At 43.2% G+C, this 14,446-nt stretch overlaps 1 protein-coding gene across 1 annotated transcript; it reads left to right on the top strand.

The window, feature by feature from the left end:
- The first annotated feature begins 4,229 nt into the window (after window positions 1-4,229).
- Window positions 4,230-14,041, top strand: LOC122539766 (G protein-coupled receptor 39-like). Its single transcript, XM_043674811.2, has 3 exons — window positions 4,230-5,031; window positions 7,824-8,209; window positions 10,090-14,041. The coding sequence occupies exons 1-2, from the start codon at window positions 4,230-4,232 to the stop codon at window positions 8,183-8,185; spliced, it is 1,164 nt and encodes a 387-aa protein (XP_043530746.2). The 3' UTR covers window positions 8,186-8,209; window positions 10,090-14,041.
- Window positions 14,042-14,446: the final 405 nt, after the last annotated feature.

Here is a 14,446-nt window from a genome sequence, read left to right as displayed (position 1 = left end):
GGACCTGCAAATCCTTGGCAGAGTGAGAGCGGGAGTTGAAGTGTGCAGGGCCCCCGTGCCACACCCCCTCCCCACCAATTGTAAAGAGATCTCAGTTATCTGTAAGAATAATAGACTGGTTATGGTAGGGGATTTTGACTTTCCAAACATAGTCTAGAATAGCCATATTGTTAAAGCTGAAAATCACACAACACCAGGTTATAGTCCAACAGGTTTATTTGGAAGCACTAGCTTTCAGAGTGCCACTCCAAGTCATATTGCTAAGGGTTTGGATAGAGGCAAATTTGTTAAGTGTGTACAAGAAAATTTTTAGATTAGATTACATTACAGTGTGGAAACAGGCCCTTCGGCCCAACAAGTCCACACCGACCCGTAACCCACCCATACCCCTACATTTACCCCTTACCTAACGCTACGGGCAATTTAGCATAGCCAATTCACCTGACCTGCACATTTTTGGACTGTGGGAGGAAACCCACGCAGACACTGGGAGAATGTGCAAACTCCACACAGTCAGTTGCCTGAGGCGGGAATTGAACCCGGGTCTCTGGCACTGTGAGGCAGCAGTGCTAACCACTGTGCCACCGTGCCGCCCATATTCAGTATGTGGATGTACCTACTAGAGAAGGTGTAAAACATGATCTATTCTTGGGGAATAACTCAGGGCAGGTGACTGAGGTGTCAGTAGGGGAGCACTTTGGGGCCAGTGACCATAATTCTATTAGATTTTAAATATTGATGGAAAAGGATAGACCAGATTTGAAAGTTGAAGTTTTAATTTGGAAAAAGGCCAATGTTGATGGTATTAGGCAAGAACTTTCAAAAGCTGATTGGGGTCAGATGTTCACAGGTAAAAGGACTGCTGGAAAATGGGAATCCTTCAGAAATGAGATGAGAGTCCAGAGACAGCATATTCCTGTTAGGGTGAAAGGAAAGGCTGGTAGGTGTAGGGAATGCTGGATGACGAGAGAAATTGAGGGTTTGGTTATGAAAAAGAAGGAAGCATATGTCAGGGAGAGACACACTGGTTACAAAGGCCCAACAATGTCTCTTCTTGGCATGACGACGAATACCCTTGCCAACTTTTATAGGTGCACCATCGAGAGCATTCTGTCTGGATGTATAACTCCCTGGTATGGCAACTGTACCATTCAAGATCGGAAACAGTTGCAGAGAGTGGTGTACTTGGCCTGGACAATCACAAAGGCCAACCTCCCAACTATAGAATCCATCTACCAGGCCTGCTGTGAAGGAAAGGCTGCCAGAATTCTCAAGCATCCATCCCGTCCTGGCAATGTTTTTCTACAACCTCTACCATCGGGGAGAAGGTACAGAAGCCTAAACACACACACCAGCCGATTTTGAAACAGTTTCTTCCCTACTGATGTTAGAATACCGACTGGATTCACAAACTCTTAACATTCCCCTGTACCTGTGTTTTTGTTTTTGCTGCTGTTTCCCTATTATTTACTTATCTATGCTATTTAACTCTGTGATCTGCCTGTATTGCTCGCAAGACAAAGCTTTTCACAGTGCCTTGGTACACGTGACAATAAAGTCAATTCAATTCAATTACAACATTTAAAAGCCATATGAATAGGAAGTGTTTAGAGGGGTATGGGCCAAATGCTGGCAAATAGTACTAGATTTATTTAAGACATCTGGCCAGCATGCATGAGTTGGACTGAAGGGTCTGTTTCCGTGCTGTACATCCCTATGACTATGAGTATGATCACCGACAGACTGAGCTCTCAGCTTGAAGTATTCATTCCTGGTGGCATTACAATCAATCACACCGTGTCTGCTGAAATAGCTTGTTAACTTCATCCTCCATTTGTAACTGCTTCCTCTGCATTATTGATGTACGTAAAAAGTGACAATACTTCATAGGGACTTAACTGGATACAAAATCATTTTCAGTCATCCTAGATGTCTCTGGCGCTGTATAAATGCATATAAATCTTTATCTCCACCTTCTGTACAGAAAGCAATGTTTTGATGTGTTGTACAATTCTGCCTTGCGTTCTGTCCACCACAATTAGGGTTTTGATTTTAGCTTTAGCCCAACTACATGCAGGAAAATATCTGTAAATGTTGAAGTTGTTGTTTATTCCGATGTCATAGATTGAAAACAGAAAATATGCGGTTTCAAAACCTTAAGCTCCACATATACCTCGTTTACTCCCGACGGTGTTTATGTATTTTAAAGAGCAGGGTCCTTCACTCACACTGACCCAGCTCCCTCAGAGCCAGCTCTCAGAATGAACAGCATGTCTGACCCTCCTGTTTTTGTTTATTACCCCCCACACTTTAATTACCCCCGCCTAGCTGCGGTAGTGCTTATATTTCCTGAGTCAAGATTAGAGTGGTGCTGGAAAAACACAGCCGGTCAGGCAGCATCCGAGGAGCAGGAAAATCGACGTTTCGGGCAAAAGCCCTTCATCAGGAATGAGGCTGGGAGCCTCCAGGGTGGAGAGATAATATTTCCTGACGCTGCTTAATGTTGATCCTCGCTAGAGAGTGCTGTCTATGCAACTGACTTACAGCCAGATGAACCGGAGTTATACTGCAGACTACTCTGTCTGACAGGAGGCAAGTTGAGAACGCAACACCACTCACGTAGGTGAGTTCCCAGATGGATATCTCTGTAAGACTTTGAGAGTAAAGACTTCTCAAAAATCATGAGTGCGAGGGGAGGATAATTTCAGGACATGCCGAGTCTCCCGGACTCTTTGCGAACTAGAGAGATGTCTATTGGTTTTAAATAAAGCGTCCAGGTAATCTGGATGGTTTCACACTGCACTGGATTTATATCACACTTGGTGCATGAGAGACGGAAATTCCAGCCTGAGAAATGTCAGACTGCCCCACACGAGACTCCCACAGTCACCCTACACAGGGGGATCTCACCCTTCAGAGATAAACATGTCACTGTAGACCCATACCCTATAGTTTGGAAACAGAAGGAAATATTTGCATTTAAACCGAGCCTTTGTTTTCAGCAGGTGCCTCAACGTTGCTCAGGTCCCTGGAGTAATGCAGGAAATGCGGGATCCAATCTGTGCACAGAAAGCTCCCACAAACAGCAATCTGCTGATGACCAGATAAAATGTTTTTGTGAAGTTAATGTGTGTGTGTGTGTGGGGGGGGGGGGGGGGGTGTAAAGAATGGCCATGGGACCAGAAATTGGTGATTTTTCTTACTCCCAGCGGGCACCTCAGGGGCTGCTGTCCTCTGCCTGAGAGTTCCACCTGTTACAATAACTTCACAGGAGTTTCAGATGCGCGCCATTTGAAGAGGCTGAATGGAACAGCACCATCCAAAGATGCAGCACGGAGGGAGGCCATTCAGTCGGTCAGACCTGTACCAGCCCCACTCCCTGTTGTCGGAGCCTCGGCAATGGTCTTCCTTTCAAAAAGATTTATCGCATTCTCTTGATTAAACTGGCCCCAATAAAAGGGAAATTCGACCCCCTTTCCCTTGTTTTGCAATTATTGAATGGAGTTATACCGTAACTGCCAGGAGACACGTTCAGCATAGTTTTTACTCCGATGTTTTCTCTTTTATTAATGAAAGCGCCAATAAATCCGACAATTAAAACAAAAATATCGAGAGTCGTTACTATACCCTGCAAACATTTGAGATTATGCAGGAAAGCGAACTGAAAATCCTCCTGAAAATGCAGTCCCGGCAGCTCCGCCCTCAAACTCTCTCCCCTCCCTCAAAGTTCCCGACCCAGTGGATCCCAGTGACATCGAGGGATCGCACAGAACCCACTGGGACATAGCGGAGAGATTCCCAAGGATAGATCCAGAGGGGCAGGGATCCGCTGATTGAAGACAGAGGGATCGGTTGGGATCGGGATCCCCAAGATCCCAGAGACCTTGTGGAAGGGCGAGGATCCGGTGTCCCGGCAGAAAGGGATCTGGTGTCCCGGCTTCACCGAGAGCCTGAAACCGCCTGCATCGGGGAAGATCAGAGAAACTCCGCCTTTGCCCGAAACGTCGACTCTCCTGCTCCTCGGATGCTGCCCGACCTGCTGAGCTTTTCCAGCACCACACTCTGGACAAAGATCAGAGAAAGCCCGAGATCTCAGACAAACTGAGGCGGAGGAACCCGGACGGGGGGCGGGGGTGCAACTGAAGTTCACGAAGGGGCAGCGAGTCGACACTGGCGCTGAAAGGATTGCCATTGGCACTGCCAAGGCTGGTCTACAGTCTGGGAGAGGCATGAACAGTACAGGAGGTGGAGGAGGTCTCTACCCCACTGTGGGTACAGAGAGCCCCAGCCCCATTGTGATGAGCTTCGCCGCTAAAGTGGCGACTTCGGCCACATATGGCTCCATCTTAGTTTCGGGACTGATCGGGAACGTCCTGGTGATCTGGGTCATTGGGATCTTAAAGAGTAAAGGCTGCATACAGAGCTGCTTAAGGTGCCACATGGTCAGCATGGCTTGCTCAGACCTCCTCATCCTAACCCTGGGCCTACCCATTGAGTTGTATAGCATCATCTGGTGCCCGTATCCCTGGCCCATTGGGAACGTTGGCTGCAAAGGTTTCTACTTCCTCTGGGAAGTATGCAGCTACGCGACCATCTTCAATGTCTTGGCGTTTAGTTTGGAACGTTATCTGGCTATCTGTCACCCAGTGCAAGCCAAGGTCATGGCAACATCAAGAACCAAGAAGCTAATTGGTATGGTCTGGGGAATAGCTATTATCACAGGGCTCCCTGCTGCTTTTGCAATTGGTGTGGAAGATGCTTGGAAGCCCTTCACATCTGGAAGCCAACCCTTACCGCCCTTGTACATCTGCACCAACATTTCTGGACGAAAGGCCATCTTTGATCTGGTGATTTATGTCTCCTTTTCTCTCTACATCCTCGTTCTCCTGCTCGTTGCCTTTACCTGCAGACAGATGATTAAAACCCTCCTCAAACACCGACCCGTACCTGTTGCACTTAACAGAATAAACTCCACAGGAAGACTCCTGCCCACGTTTAAAGAGATCAGGAGGCAAAATGTGGTGCTGGTGGGTGAGTATTATGTCGAGAAATTTGCAATTCATGTTCGGAAATCTTGAGCGTTTTCTTGTGGAGGGTAGGGAGCAGAACGTCTTGAGAAAACGGAGGGGAGTCAGGAAGTAGTCATGTAGCTAATTACTTTGACTGATTCTTTGGACATTTGGCATATCGAGATTAATTGTGGCAAACGATTTAACAACAGAAATTTGCATTTACAAAGCGCCTTTACTGCGGTAACGTGTGCCATACTTGATCGCTGGCGGGTTATCAGACAATAATTCATATTGAGCCACCCAAGGACAGTGGACTTTGAGGGGTGTTCTAAAGGCTGAGAAAGAGATAGAGATGCTGCACTGTCAGAGATACTGTCTTTCAAACTAGGCGCCATCTGGTCTACGAGATGGACAAGGAAGAGCATATATGTCCTGAACAATATGTATCTCTGGACCAACATCACTAAAATGTCACTAAATCTGATCACTTATACAATCGCTATTTGTGGAATCTTGCTGTGCACAAATTGGTTGCTACAGTTTTTATATTACAGCAACGATCAGATTTAAAAATTAATTCAGTGATTGTAAAGTCTTTCGAAAGCGCTATACGAATACAAGTTTTACTTTAAGTACTTAGCCACCTTCGATGTCGTTGTTTAAGTTATATGGAATAACTAATGTTTGTTGTGACAGCTGAGGGGAGGTTGAGGTAGGACATCTGGAGAATAAGAAGTATTCTGATTACTTTTGTGGTAATAGCACCATCTTCTGGAGAAATGTTAATTTGGCGCATTTACCATTACATGGGCCCCCGATTTACCAACATCCGACTGACAAATAATCATATTTACGAAAGCGATCTCACACAGGGTATAATTTTATGGAACCGACCTATGAGTGTTTCCTGTACTTACGAACAGCTGTTTTACATTCTGATGAAGAGACATCGAGACACAAAACGTTAGCTTGCTCTATCTCCATGGATGCTGTCTGGCCCGCTGTGATCGCCTCCATTTGTTGTTTTCAGCTGCTTTCCATTATCTAAAACGTGTTCCCATCTTGCTGACAAAGCGCCTTGCCAACCCAGAATGGAGCCCATTCACAACCCAGGCACTGCCTGTACTATACTGCCAATTGATTTTAAAGTACTGAAAGCATGATAGCAAGATTAAGTCGGTTTTAATCTGGCTGCGCATTAACAACACCACTACTCTTAGTCAGATGGAGATGATGGTATGGAGGGATTGTCTTATGAGCAAAGGCTAAACAGCTTGGGACTCTACTGTTTGGACTTTAGAAAACTGAGAGATGATCTTATTGAAACATATAATTCTTGAGGGGCTTGACAGGGTCAGTACTGAGAGGATGTTTTCCTCATGGGAGAGTCTAGGACCAGAGGGCATAGTCTCAGAATAAAGGGGCACCAATTTAAGACTGATGAGGAGGAATTTCTTCTCTCAGAGGTTTGTGAGTCTTTGGAACTCCTTGCCACAGGGAGCTCTGGGGCAGAATCCTTGTGTATATTTAAGGTGGAGATAGATTCTCGATCAGTTGGGGAATCAAAGTTACAGGGAAAATGCAGGAAAGTGGATGGGAGGAATGTTGGATGAGCCATGATCCTGTTGAATGGCAGAAGAGGCTCAAGGGACTGAATGGCCTGCTCCTGTCCCTATTTCTCATAGTCTTAGATTAGATTAGATTAGATTACTTACAGTGTGGAAACAGGCCCTTCGGCCCAACAAGTCCATACCATCCCGCCGAAGTGCAACCCACCCATGATCCTACCTTTACCCCTTACCTAACACTACGGGCAATTTAGCATGGCCAATTCACCTGACCTGCACATTTTTGGACTGTGGGAGGAAACCGGAGCACCCGGAGGAAACCCACGCAGACACGGGGAGAATGTGCAAACTCCACACAGTCAGTCGCCTAAGGCGGGAATTGAACCCGGGTCTCTGGCACTGTGAGGCAGCAGTGCTAACCACTGTGCCAACTTGAGTAGTTTCTATATCAGTTATGCGCAGAGACCATTTGTGACTGAGATCATTTAACCACATTTCTATTGTGTTACTGTCCTCCACTCATTGCATTTTGCTGCAGAAATAATCCTGCTTTGATTGTGAGGTGCAGTTTCATAATGAGTTCTGTTTGTCTGGCACGAGAAACCATATGGCGTGAGTGGCATATCTGGCACCCAAGCATGAAGGCATCAACTCTAGCTCAGTGCACACGCAGCTTCCTGCTTGAGCTGCATAACCAGTGACATAGCTCACTAACACGGCTTTCACAAAGTCAGCCAAGCGTGGAGCTCAGGCAGCCATGTCTGGATCTGATCACTGAGAGGTCTCGAGTGAAGTACTGGGTAATGGTCTTTCCTTGCCTGCTGTGGGAAACATCTGCTATCCTCTTTAGGGCACTTCAATAGGACATTCTTAAGACAAGGGTAAGGATTCAAGTGCCAAAGATATTGACTATCTGGCCCTATAAGACAGCCCATCAGAACACCAACAGTCTGCATAACTGTTCTTTGATTTATAACACATTTATATAATTGAGTAATGAGTTGGTTTAATCAGGGCACAATCAGAATTAGTGGCTACAAAGTAACTTTTAAAAATTCAATGCAAGTTTCATACAGAAGCTCTTATAAGCAAAAATAAAGCAGAAATAAAATGCAAAAGTACAAAACTTAAAAGAAGTGATTGCAGGGTGTAAACCTAATCTGTTAGAAAAGACGGTTTAATGAAGAAGAGTCATTTAGGTTTGGCTGCACTTACTGTAACAATGTATCGCTTTTCTGTGCAGGATGTATCGTTGCAGCCTTGGCCATTTGTTGGCTTCCATTCCAAGCCCGGCGCATAATGACGGCAATGAAATCCAAAACCCAATGGACAGAATATTACTACAGATTATATCAGACCATGCAGCCCATTACCAACACTTTCTATTACCTCAGCTCTGCAATCAACCCTCTTCTTTACAACATGACCTCGAAACAGTTCCGCAAGGTGTTTGTGCAAGTACTGAGAAGCTGCTGTCGGTCCAGCTCAGTCTCATCAAAGCAGGAGAGGAACTCACAATTAGATTTGAAACAAATGTCCACCTCATTAAGTGGGAGGCATCCTTATCCAAGATTGAAAGATCTAAGAAATCGTCTCTCTGACTAATTCCAACTTTTTCTTTTGCATGAGGTAAAGATGTTCTAAGCTTATTTAAGATACATATAACAGGCAATAATGTGGCCAAATCACACCAAGGGCTCCGTTATTGGCACTTAGCTGATTAATCATACCTTTGCAGAAGACAAACTTCCAGCCATTTAGGGAGAATAAAAAGTAAAATCAATGATTGATTAACAATGATTGTTAGTTGAGGGGAAACATAATAATACAGAGTGGGGAAAGCAGGGGAGCAAGTTTCACTTTGTGGACCTCCTGATAAACCAAGTCATCATTGTGCATTGGCTCAGTCCATGCAGTTTGCTAATGGGGATTTTAAATGCCAATAGTGTGGTTTAAACCCAAAATACAGATTTAAAGGCCCATTTTAAAAATCAAAGTAATAATATTTGAGGTCCTGAATGAGGAAAATAAATCACTATTTGGATTGGGCATTGTTGGCTATGACTACATTTATTGTTCCACCTTAATGCCCTTGAGAAGATGGTGGTGGTATGATACCAGCTGGTGGTGTTACCAGATAAGTCAGATTTCACAGTGAAATAAAAACAAAAAATGCTGGAAATCACAGCAGGTCAAGCAGCGTCCATGAAGAGAGAGAAAGCCAATGTTTCGAGTCTAGCTGACTCTTCACCAGAACTGATGTGAAGTCTAGACTTGAAACGTTAGCTTGCTTTCTCTTCAACCATGCTGCCTGACCTACTATGATTTCCTACACTGTTGTTTTCAGTACAGCTTCCAGCAACTGCAGCAATTAGCTCCTTCAGAGTGAAATGGTTTGAAGACCATAAGTTTTGCATTGTGGGGGATACTCACTGAACATTATCACACAAAAAATGTCAATGCACCTTTAATAAAATAATGTACGTTTGTTACACAAACGATCAAAATCAAAGCTATATATATATTACAATTTTAAAATATTTTATCATAAACAATAAAAAGTTTTGACCCTTTTTCCCAGTAATATCCTGTACAGAAACTCAACCCCAGCAACGTATCACTCCTAGCTTCACTTTAAAAGTTCTCACTAAACTGACAAGGTCGTAAGTTTTCCTCTTGGCAACTTACCGCACATTACCAGATGTGAGTTTCGCTCTCACTGTCTCTTCAGGAGACACCCAAACAGGCAAATTCACAGATTTTTCTCTGACTGACTACTTTCAGGTTGCTCAAATTAAACTTGTTTCCATGTTTTCTGATGGCCTGAAGACACAAACTAAAAACTGCCCTTCTGCTGGAATGAATTTTTTCTTCTGAACTCAACCTGTTTGTGGCCCCTGGCCATCTGTTTTTGTGTAGGTTGTAAGAAGTCCACATGGAAAACGCCCAGCAATTGTCTACCCATTGGCTTTCTCAAAAAGGTTGTTTTAAACTCTCGGTTCAGAAAACAATTTTCTGTCCTTCTTTAAAAAAGCAAGTCATTTTCACAGAATGAAAAACCCATTATAACTCTGGTACATGTTCAATCTAGCAACACTGATTGTACAGCCAATGTATGTCCAGGTTAGGATGTTAGGACAACTTGCAGGTGGTGGTGTTTCCGTGTGTTTCAGATTTTAGAATTTAGTAGTACAAGGATACAGGAGTACAGTGAAAAGTGTAACAAGTCACTATACCTGGCACCACCTTATTTACAAAGGTACTTGGACACAAAATCTGAGATGCAAAGTAGAAAATAAAAAAGTTGAAAGTTAAACAACCTGTCCCTTCTTAGTATAAAGTAGAACAAACATAAAGAATTACAGTCTCCTTTAACCATGGGTCTCCAGATAGGCTGGACTGGGCTTCCCCGGAAGGGCTTGCTCTCCTCTGAGTTGTCCTTCTGGATGATAGGTGTGCAGGTTTGGAAAAGTAAGTTATTTGTTAATTTTTTTTCTTTCTTATTCCAGATCTGAGTGATCAAGAGGACGACGTCATCACCTGCTTTCAATTTTCCATCTTTTGCCCGGTGTCCATTCTCTGGCCCCGATGCTGTACAGAATCTCTTGTGCCCAAAAACATGTGCTTCTGGCTTAGAAATCATTTTAGTTACCAAGGGATTAATCCTGAAGAATCTACAAAACAAACTGCTCCCTCACATCCCTGCTCCTCCCAATAGGTCCGTAGTTAGAAGCTCCACCTACTGCAATACTGAGACAAAACGACCAGAAGCTCCCAGTTTCCAGTAATTATTCTGGAATGAGCTAGCTGATATCTGCTACTGTCTTATTGTCTTATTGGTTGATGCTGCTTCCCCTGAGTTAAAAGGTCATGGATCCAAATCCCACACCCACATTTGTGCACAAACTGTGGGCTGGCAATCCAGTGCAGTCCTGAGGCAGCGCTGCACTATCAAAGGTGCAGTGCTTCAGATGAGACATAAAACTGAGGCTCTCCTTGCTCTCTAGGGCAGACAAAATATCCAATGGAAATTTTCAAAGAGCAGGGAGGTTCTTTCTTATGTCTCAGCCAATCCTCATCCCTTAATGAAAATCACTTCTACGGGAGCTTGCTGTGCAAGGTGGCTGTTACATTAGAGATTACATTTCAGAAGTACAGTATTGAACTTGGCTGCAAATTTAAGATGTTCTGAGGTCATGGAGGGTGATGTAAAAATGCAAGTTCTTTCTTTCTCAAACTATGCAGCAGTATGATCCCCAACCCTGTGTTAGGTTGTGGAGCAGGCGATTCCTGTTGGAACATTGTGAGAGAAGTGAGCAGTGTTGTCTGATGGCTTCCATGATCATAGCACCTGATACCCTTCATTCAGCCACTTGGAAGAGGGGAGAAAGTTTGTACACTATCCATGTAATTCTATCAATAGAGACTCTTCCATTTTTGGATGGGGTGAGGAGGGAAGGAAAAGCATTGGTCATGTAATTGAATTGAATTGAATTTATTGTCAGAGTTAAGTAGCACAGATAAGTAAATAATAGGTAAACAGCAGCAAAAACAAAAACACAGGTACAGGCGAGTGTTAAGAGTTTGTGAGTCCATTCAGTATTCTAACAACAACGGGTAGAGACTGTTTCGAAACTGGCTGGTGCATGTGTTCAGGCTTCTGTACCTTCTCCCCAGTGGTAGAGGTTGTAGAAAAACATTGCCAGGGTGGGATGGATCTTTGAGAATGCTGGTGGCCTTTCCTTGACAGCGGGCCTGGTGGATGGATTCTGTAGATGGGAGGTTGGCTTTTGTGATTGTCCGGGCCGAGTTCACTACTCTCTCTGTAACATTCTCCGATCTTGAATGGTACAGTTGCCATACCAGATAGTGATACATCCAGAATGCTCTCGATGGCACATCTTTAAAAGTTGGCAAGGGTATTCGCCGACATGCCAAATTTCCTCAGCTGCCTGAGGAAGAAGAGACATTTTTGGGCTTTTGTAACCAGTTTTAATGTCTGCACTAAGCCCACATTGATTGGTCCCTGAGCAATGATTCCATCAGCTGCAACATTCCCTGGATGTAAGTTTAAGACAAATCTTGGAATATAGCCAGGAAACTGCAGGTCCAAAATGATCAGTCCAGGCAGGCTATCAAATCCTGCGCTTCTGGGTGAGAACCAGCAAAGATATTTAAACTGCTGAAAGGTTTGTCGTTGCCCATCTGTTGATCAGTTTGTATTTGATTCAGTCTTTAATCTGTGGGAGATGTGTGCATAGGAGCAGAAAGAATAAAGTGGCAGAGTGCTTCATGCAGCTGCTGTGAGTTCAGATTATGTCAACATGTGGTTTCCATAGCACAATGACTCAGTACATTTATCTACCAAATATCTCCCGACACAACGCCAACTTGCATTTATCTATCACCTTTGGTGTTGTAAAATGCCCCAGTGCACTTCATGAGGTCAATTCTCAAACAAATTTGGCATAAAAACAGCTATTAGGACAGATACCAAAAAGCTTGGATAAAATAGTAGATTTTGAGGAGCATCTTAAAAGATGAAAAGGCTGGATAGAGACACAGATGTTTAGGGAAGGGAGTTCAGAGTCTAGGGCAGAGGCAGCTCAGACCACAGTCTATTGATGGTAGAGTGATTAAAATCAGGAATGCTCAAGAAACCAGAATTAGAGGAGTGCAGAAATCATGGAGGTTGTAGAGCTGGTTGGGATCACCAAGATAGGAGCGAGACCACAGAAGAATCTGCACAGAGTCAGACAGCATAGAAACAGACCCTTTGGTCCAACTAGATCCCAAACTAAACTAGTCCCAATTGTCTGCATTTGGCTCATATCCTTCCAAATCTTTCTTATTCATGAACTTATCCAAATGTCTTTTAAATGTTGTAACTGTACCCACATCCACCACTTCCTCTGGCAGTTCATTCCACACACAAATCATTCTCTGTGTAAGAACGTTGCCCCTCACGTCCTTTTTAAAAATTTCTCCTCTCACATTAAAAGTATGCCCTCTAGCTTTGAACACCCCCCACCTCAGGGAAAAGACGTTATCTATGCCCCTCATGATTTTATAAACCTCTATAAGGTCACCTCTGAATCTCCAACAATCCAGTGAAAGAAGTTCCAGCCTATTTTTATAATTGAAATCTTTCATTCCTGGTAAATCTTTTCTGAAACCTCTCCAATTTAATAATATCCTTTCTATAGCAGGGTAAACAGAACTGGACAGAGGTCTGAGCAATGAAGGATGAAAATAAAAAATTTAAAACTGAGGCATTGCTGAACTGGGAACTAGTGTAGGTCAGCTAGCATGGGGTGAAGGATGAATGTGTTTTGGTGCATGTTTGAGCAGCAGACCTTTGACAGATAGGAAAGATTTAGAAGGATACGGGTCAAATGCTGGCAAGTGGAACTAGATCAGATTGGGATGTCTGATCGGCATAGATGAGTTGGACCAAAGGATCTGTTCCTGAGCTCCATGTAAAGTTTACAGATGATAGACTTGGGAGATCTGCTAGGAGAGTATCAGGATAATCAACTCTTGAGGTAACAAGAATGTGGTTTGTGTGGATGTGATTGATCCTAGGGCTCAATTTCAACGAGAGCAATTAATTGTAACTCAGATTCCTTCCTCAACTAGCAACACTCAAATTAGAGCCTCTTGTAAAATACGTGTTACCAGGATGTCAATTCAATGTAAAAAATCAATTCACTGTAAAGGACTCTGAAGTACATTGAAGCAATGTATTCATCATACAGCAATTAGCTTTTAACTTAATGGTGAGAGGTTTATTGGCAAATATTTTTCATCTTAGTTAATGTTTGTTCTGCAAATAGAGAAAATGCATTATTGTCACAATAACTATTCTCCCAAGGTCTTCTTCTGATGTTTTTATCTCCGGTAAAGGAGGATTGCATGGTCATGGAAATTTACAAAATGTTTCAGACTCGGCGAGTGAAGCAGAGTTCGTACAGAGAGGAAAGTGTTAATATTTCAGGCAGAGCCTTTCAATTCAGCCCATTTAATTACTACCACTGGCCAGTTCAATAGGAATAATACAGCTCATCAATACCATTGTGCAAAATAAATACTTACATTTATATAGCACCTTTCACAACCTTAGGATGTTGCCCAATCCTTGACAGTCCTTGGGATAGTTTTGAAACCTAGTCACTGTCGTACTGTGGAAAATGTGACAGACAATTTGTGCACTGCAAGCTCCCAGCAATCAGATAATGACCAAATGATCCATTTGTAGTAACATCAGTTGAAGAGTACCATATTGATCCAGGTCACCAGAGAAAACAATCCCATTCTTCAAAATCTTTTACACCGGTCTGAGAGGGTCAACAGGGCTTTTCTGAAAAGTAATCTTTTCTGAAACCTCTCCAATTTAATAATATCCTTTCTATAGCAGGGTAAACAGAACTGGACAGAGGTCTGAGCAATGAAGGATGAAAATAAAAAATTTAAAACTGAGGCATTGCTGAACTGGGAACTAGTGTAGGTCAGCTAGCATGGGGTGAAGGATGAATGTGTTTTGGTGCATGAAAGTAACATTATGTTACTGTACATTTATAAGACAACAGTTTCATGGCAAAGGTAGATTTCAATTATATTTTAACTGTCAGAATGTTTTGTGTGCACTGTAACCGCCAATGAAACAAATCTATAATTGCTGCAGTCTAAACAGAAACTACTCAGCACTTGGTTCAGTGTAAATGATTTGAGCAGAGAAGCTCATGGTTATCATCTATCATCAGTCTTGCTCTCCAGCATAACAAAAAAGCTTCTCCAAAAACAGAATAACACTGTAAAAATGCTTATAAATCATAAGCTGTCTTGCATTTCAGTAACATTATCAAG

Source organism: Chiloscyllium plagiosum, unplaced genomic scaffold (genome assembly GCF_037043375.1).
Source record: "Chiloscyllium plagiosum isolate Xiang-an unplaced genomic scaffold, Cpla_swu_hap1 HiC_scaffold_32, whole genome shotgun sequence".
Taxonomy (NCBI): Eukaryota; Metazoa; Chordata; class Chondrichthyes; order Orectolobiformes; family Hemiscylliidae; genus Chiloscyllium; species Chiloscyllium plagiosum.
Note: the sequence above shows the minus strand (reverse complement) of the source record. Positions and strands in the feature narration are given on the sequence as shown.

Excerpts from the sequence above, each read along its gene's own strand:
- LOC122539766 (XM_043674811.2), top strand. The coding sequence starts at position 4,230 with ATGAACAGTACAGGAGGTGGAGGAGGTCTCTACCCCACTGTGGGTACA. Across the intron at positions 5,032-7,823 it reads GCAAAATGTGGTGCTGGTGG|GATGTATCGTTGCAGCCTTG; the intron begins GTGAGTATTATG and ends TTTTCTGTGCAG.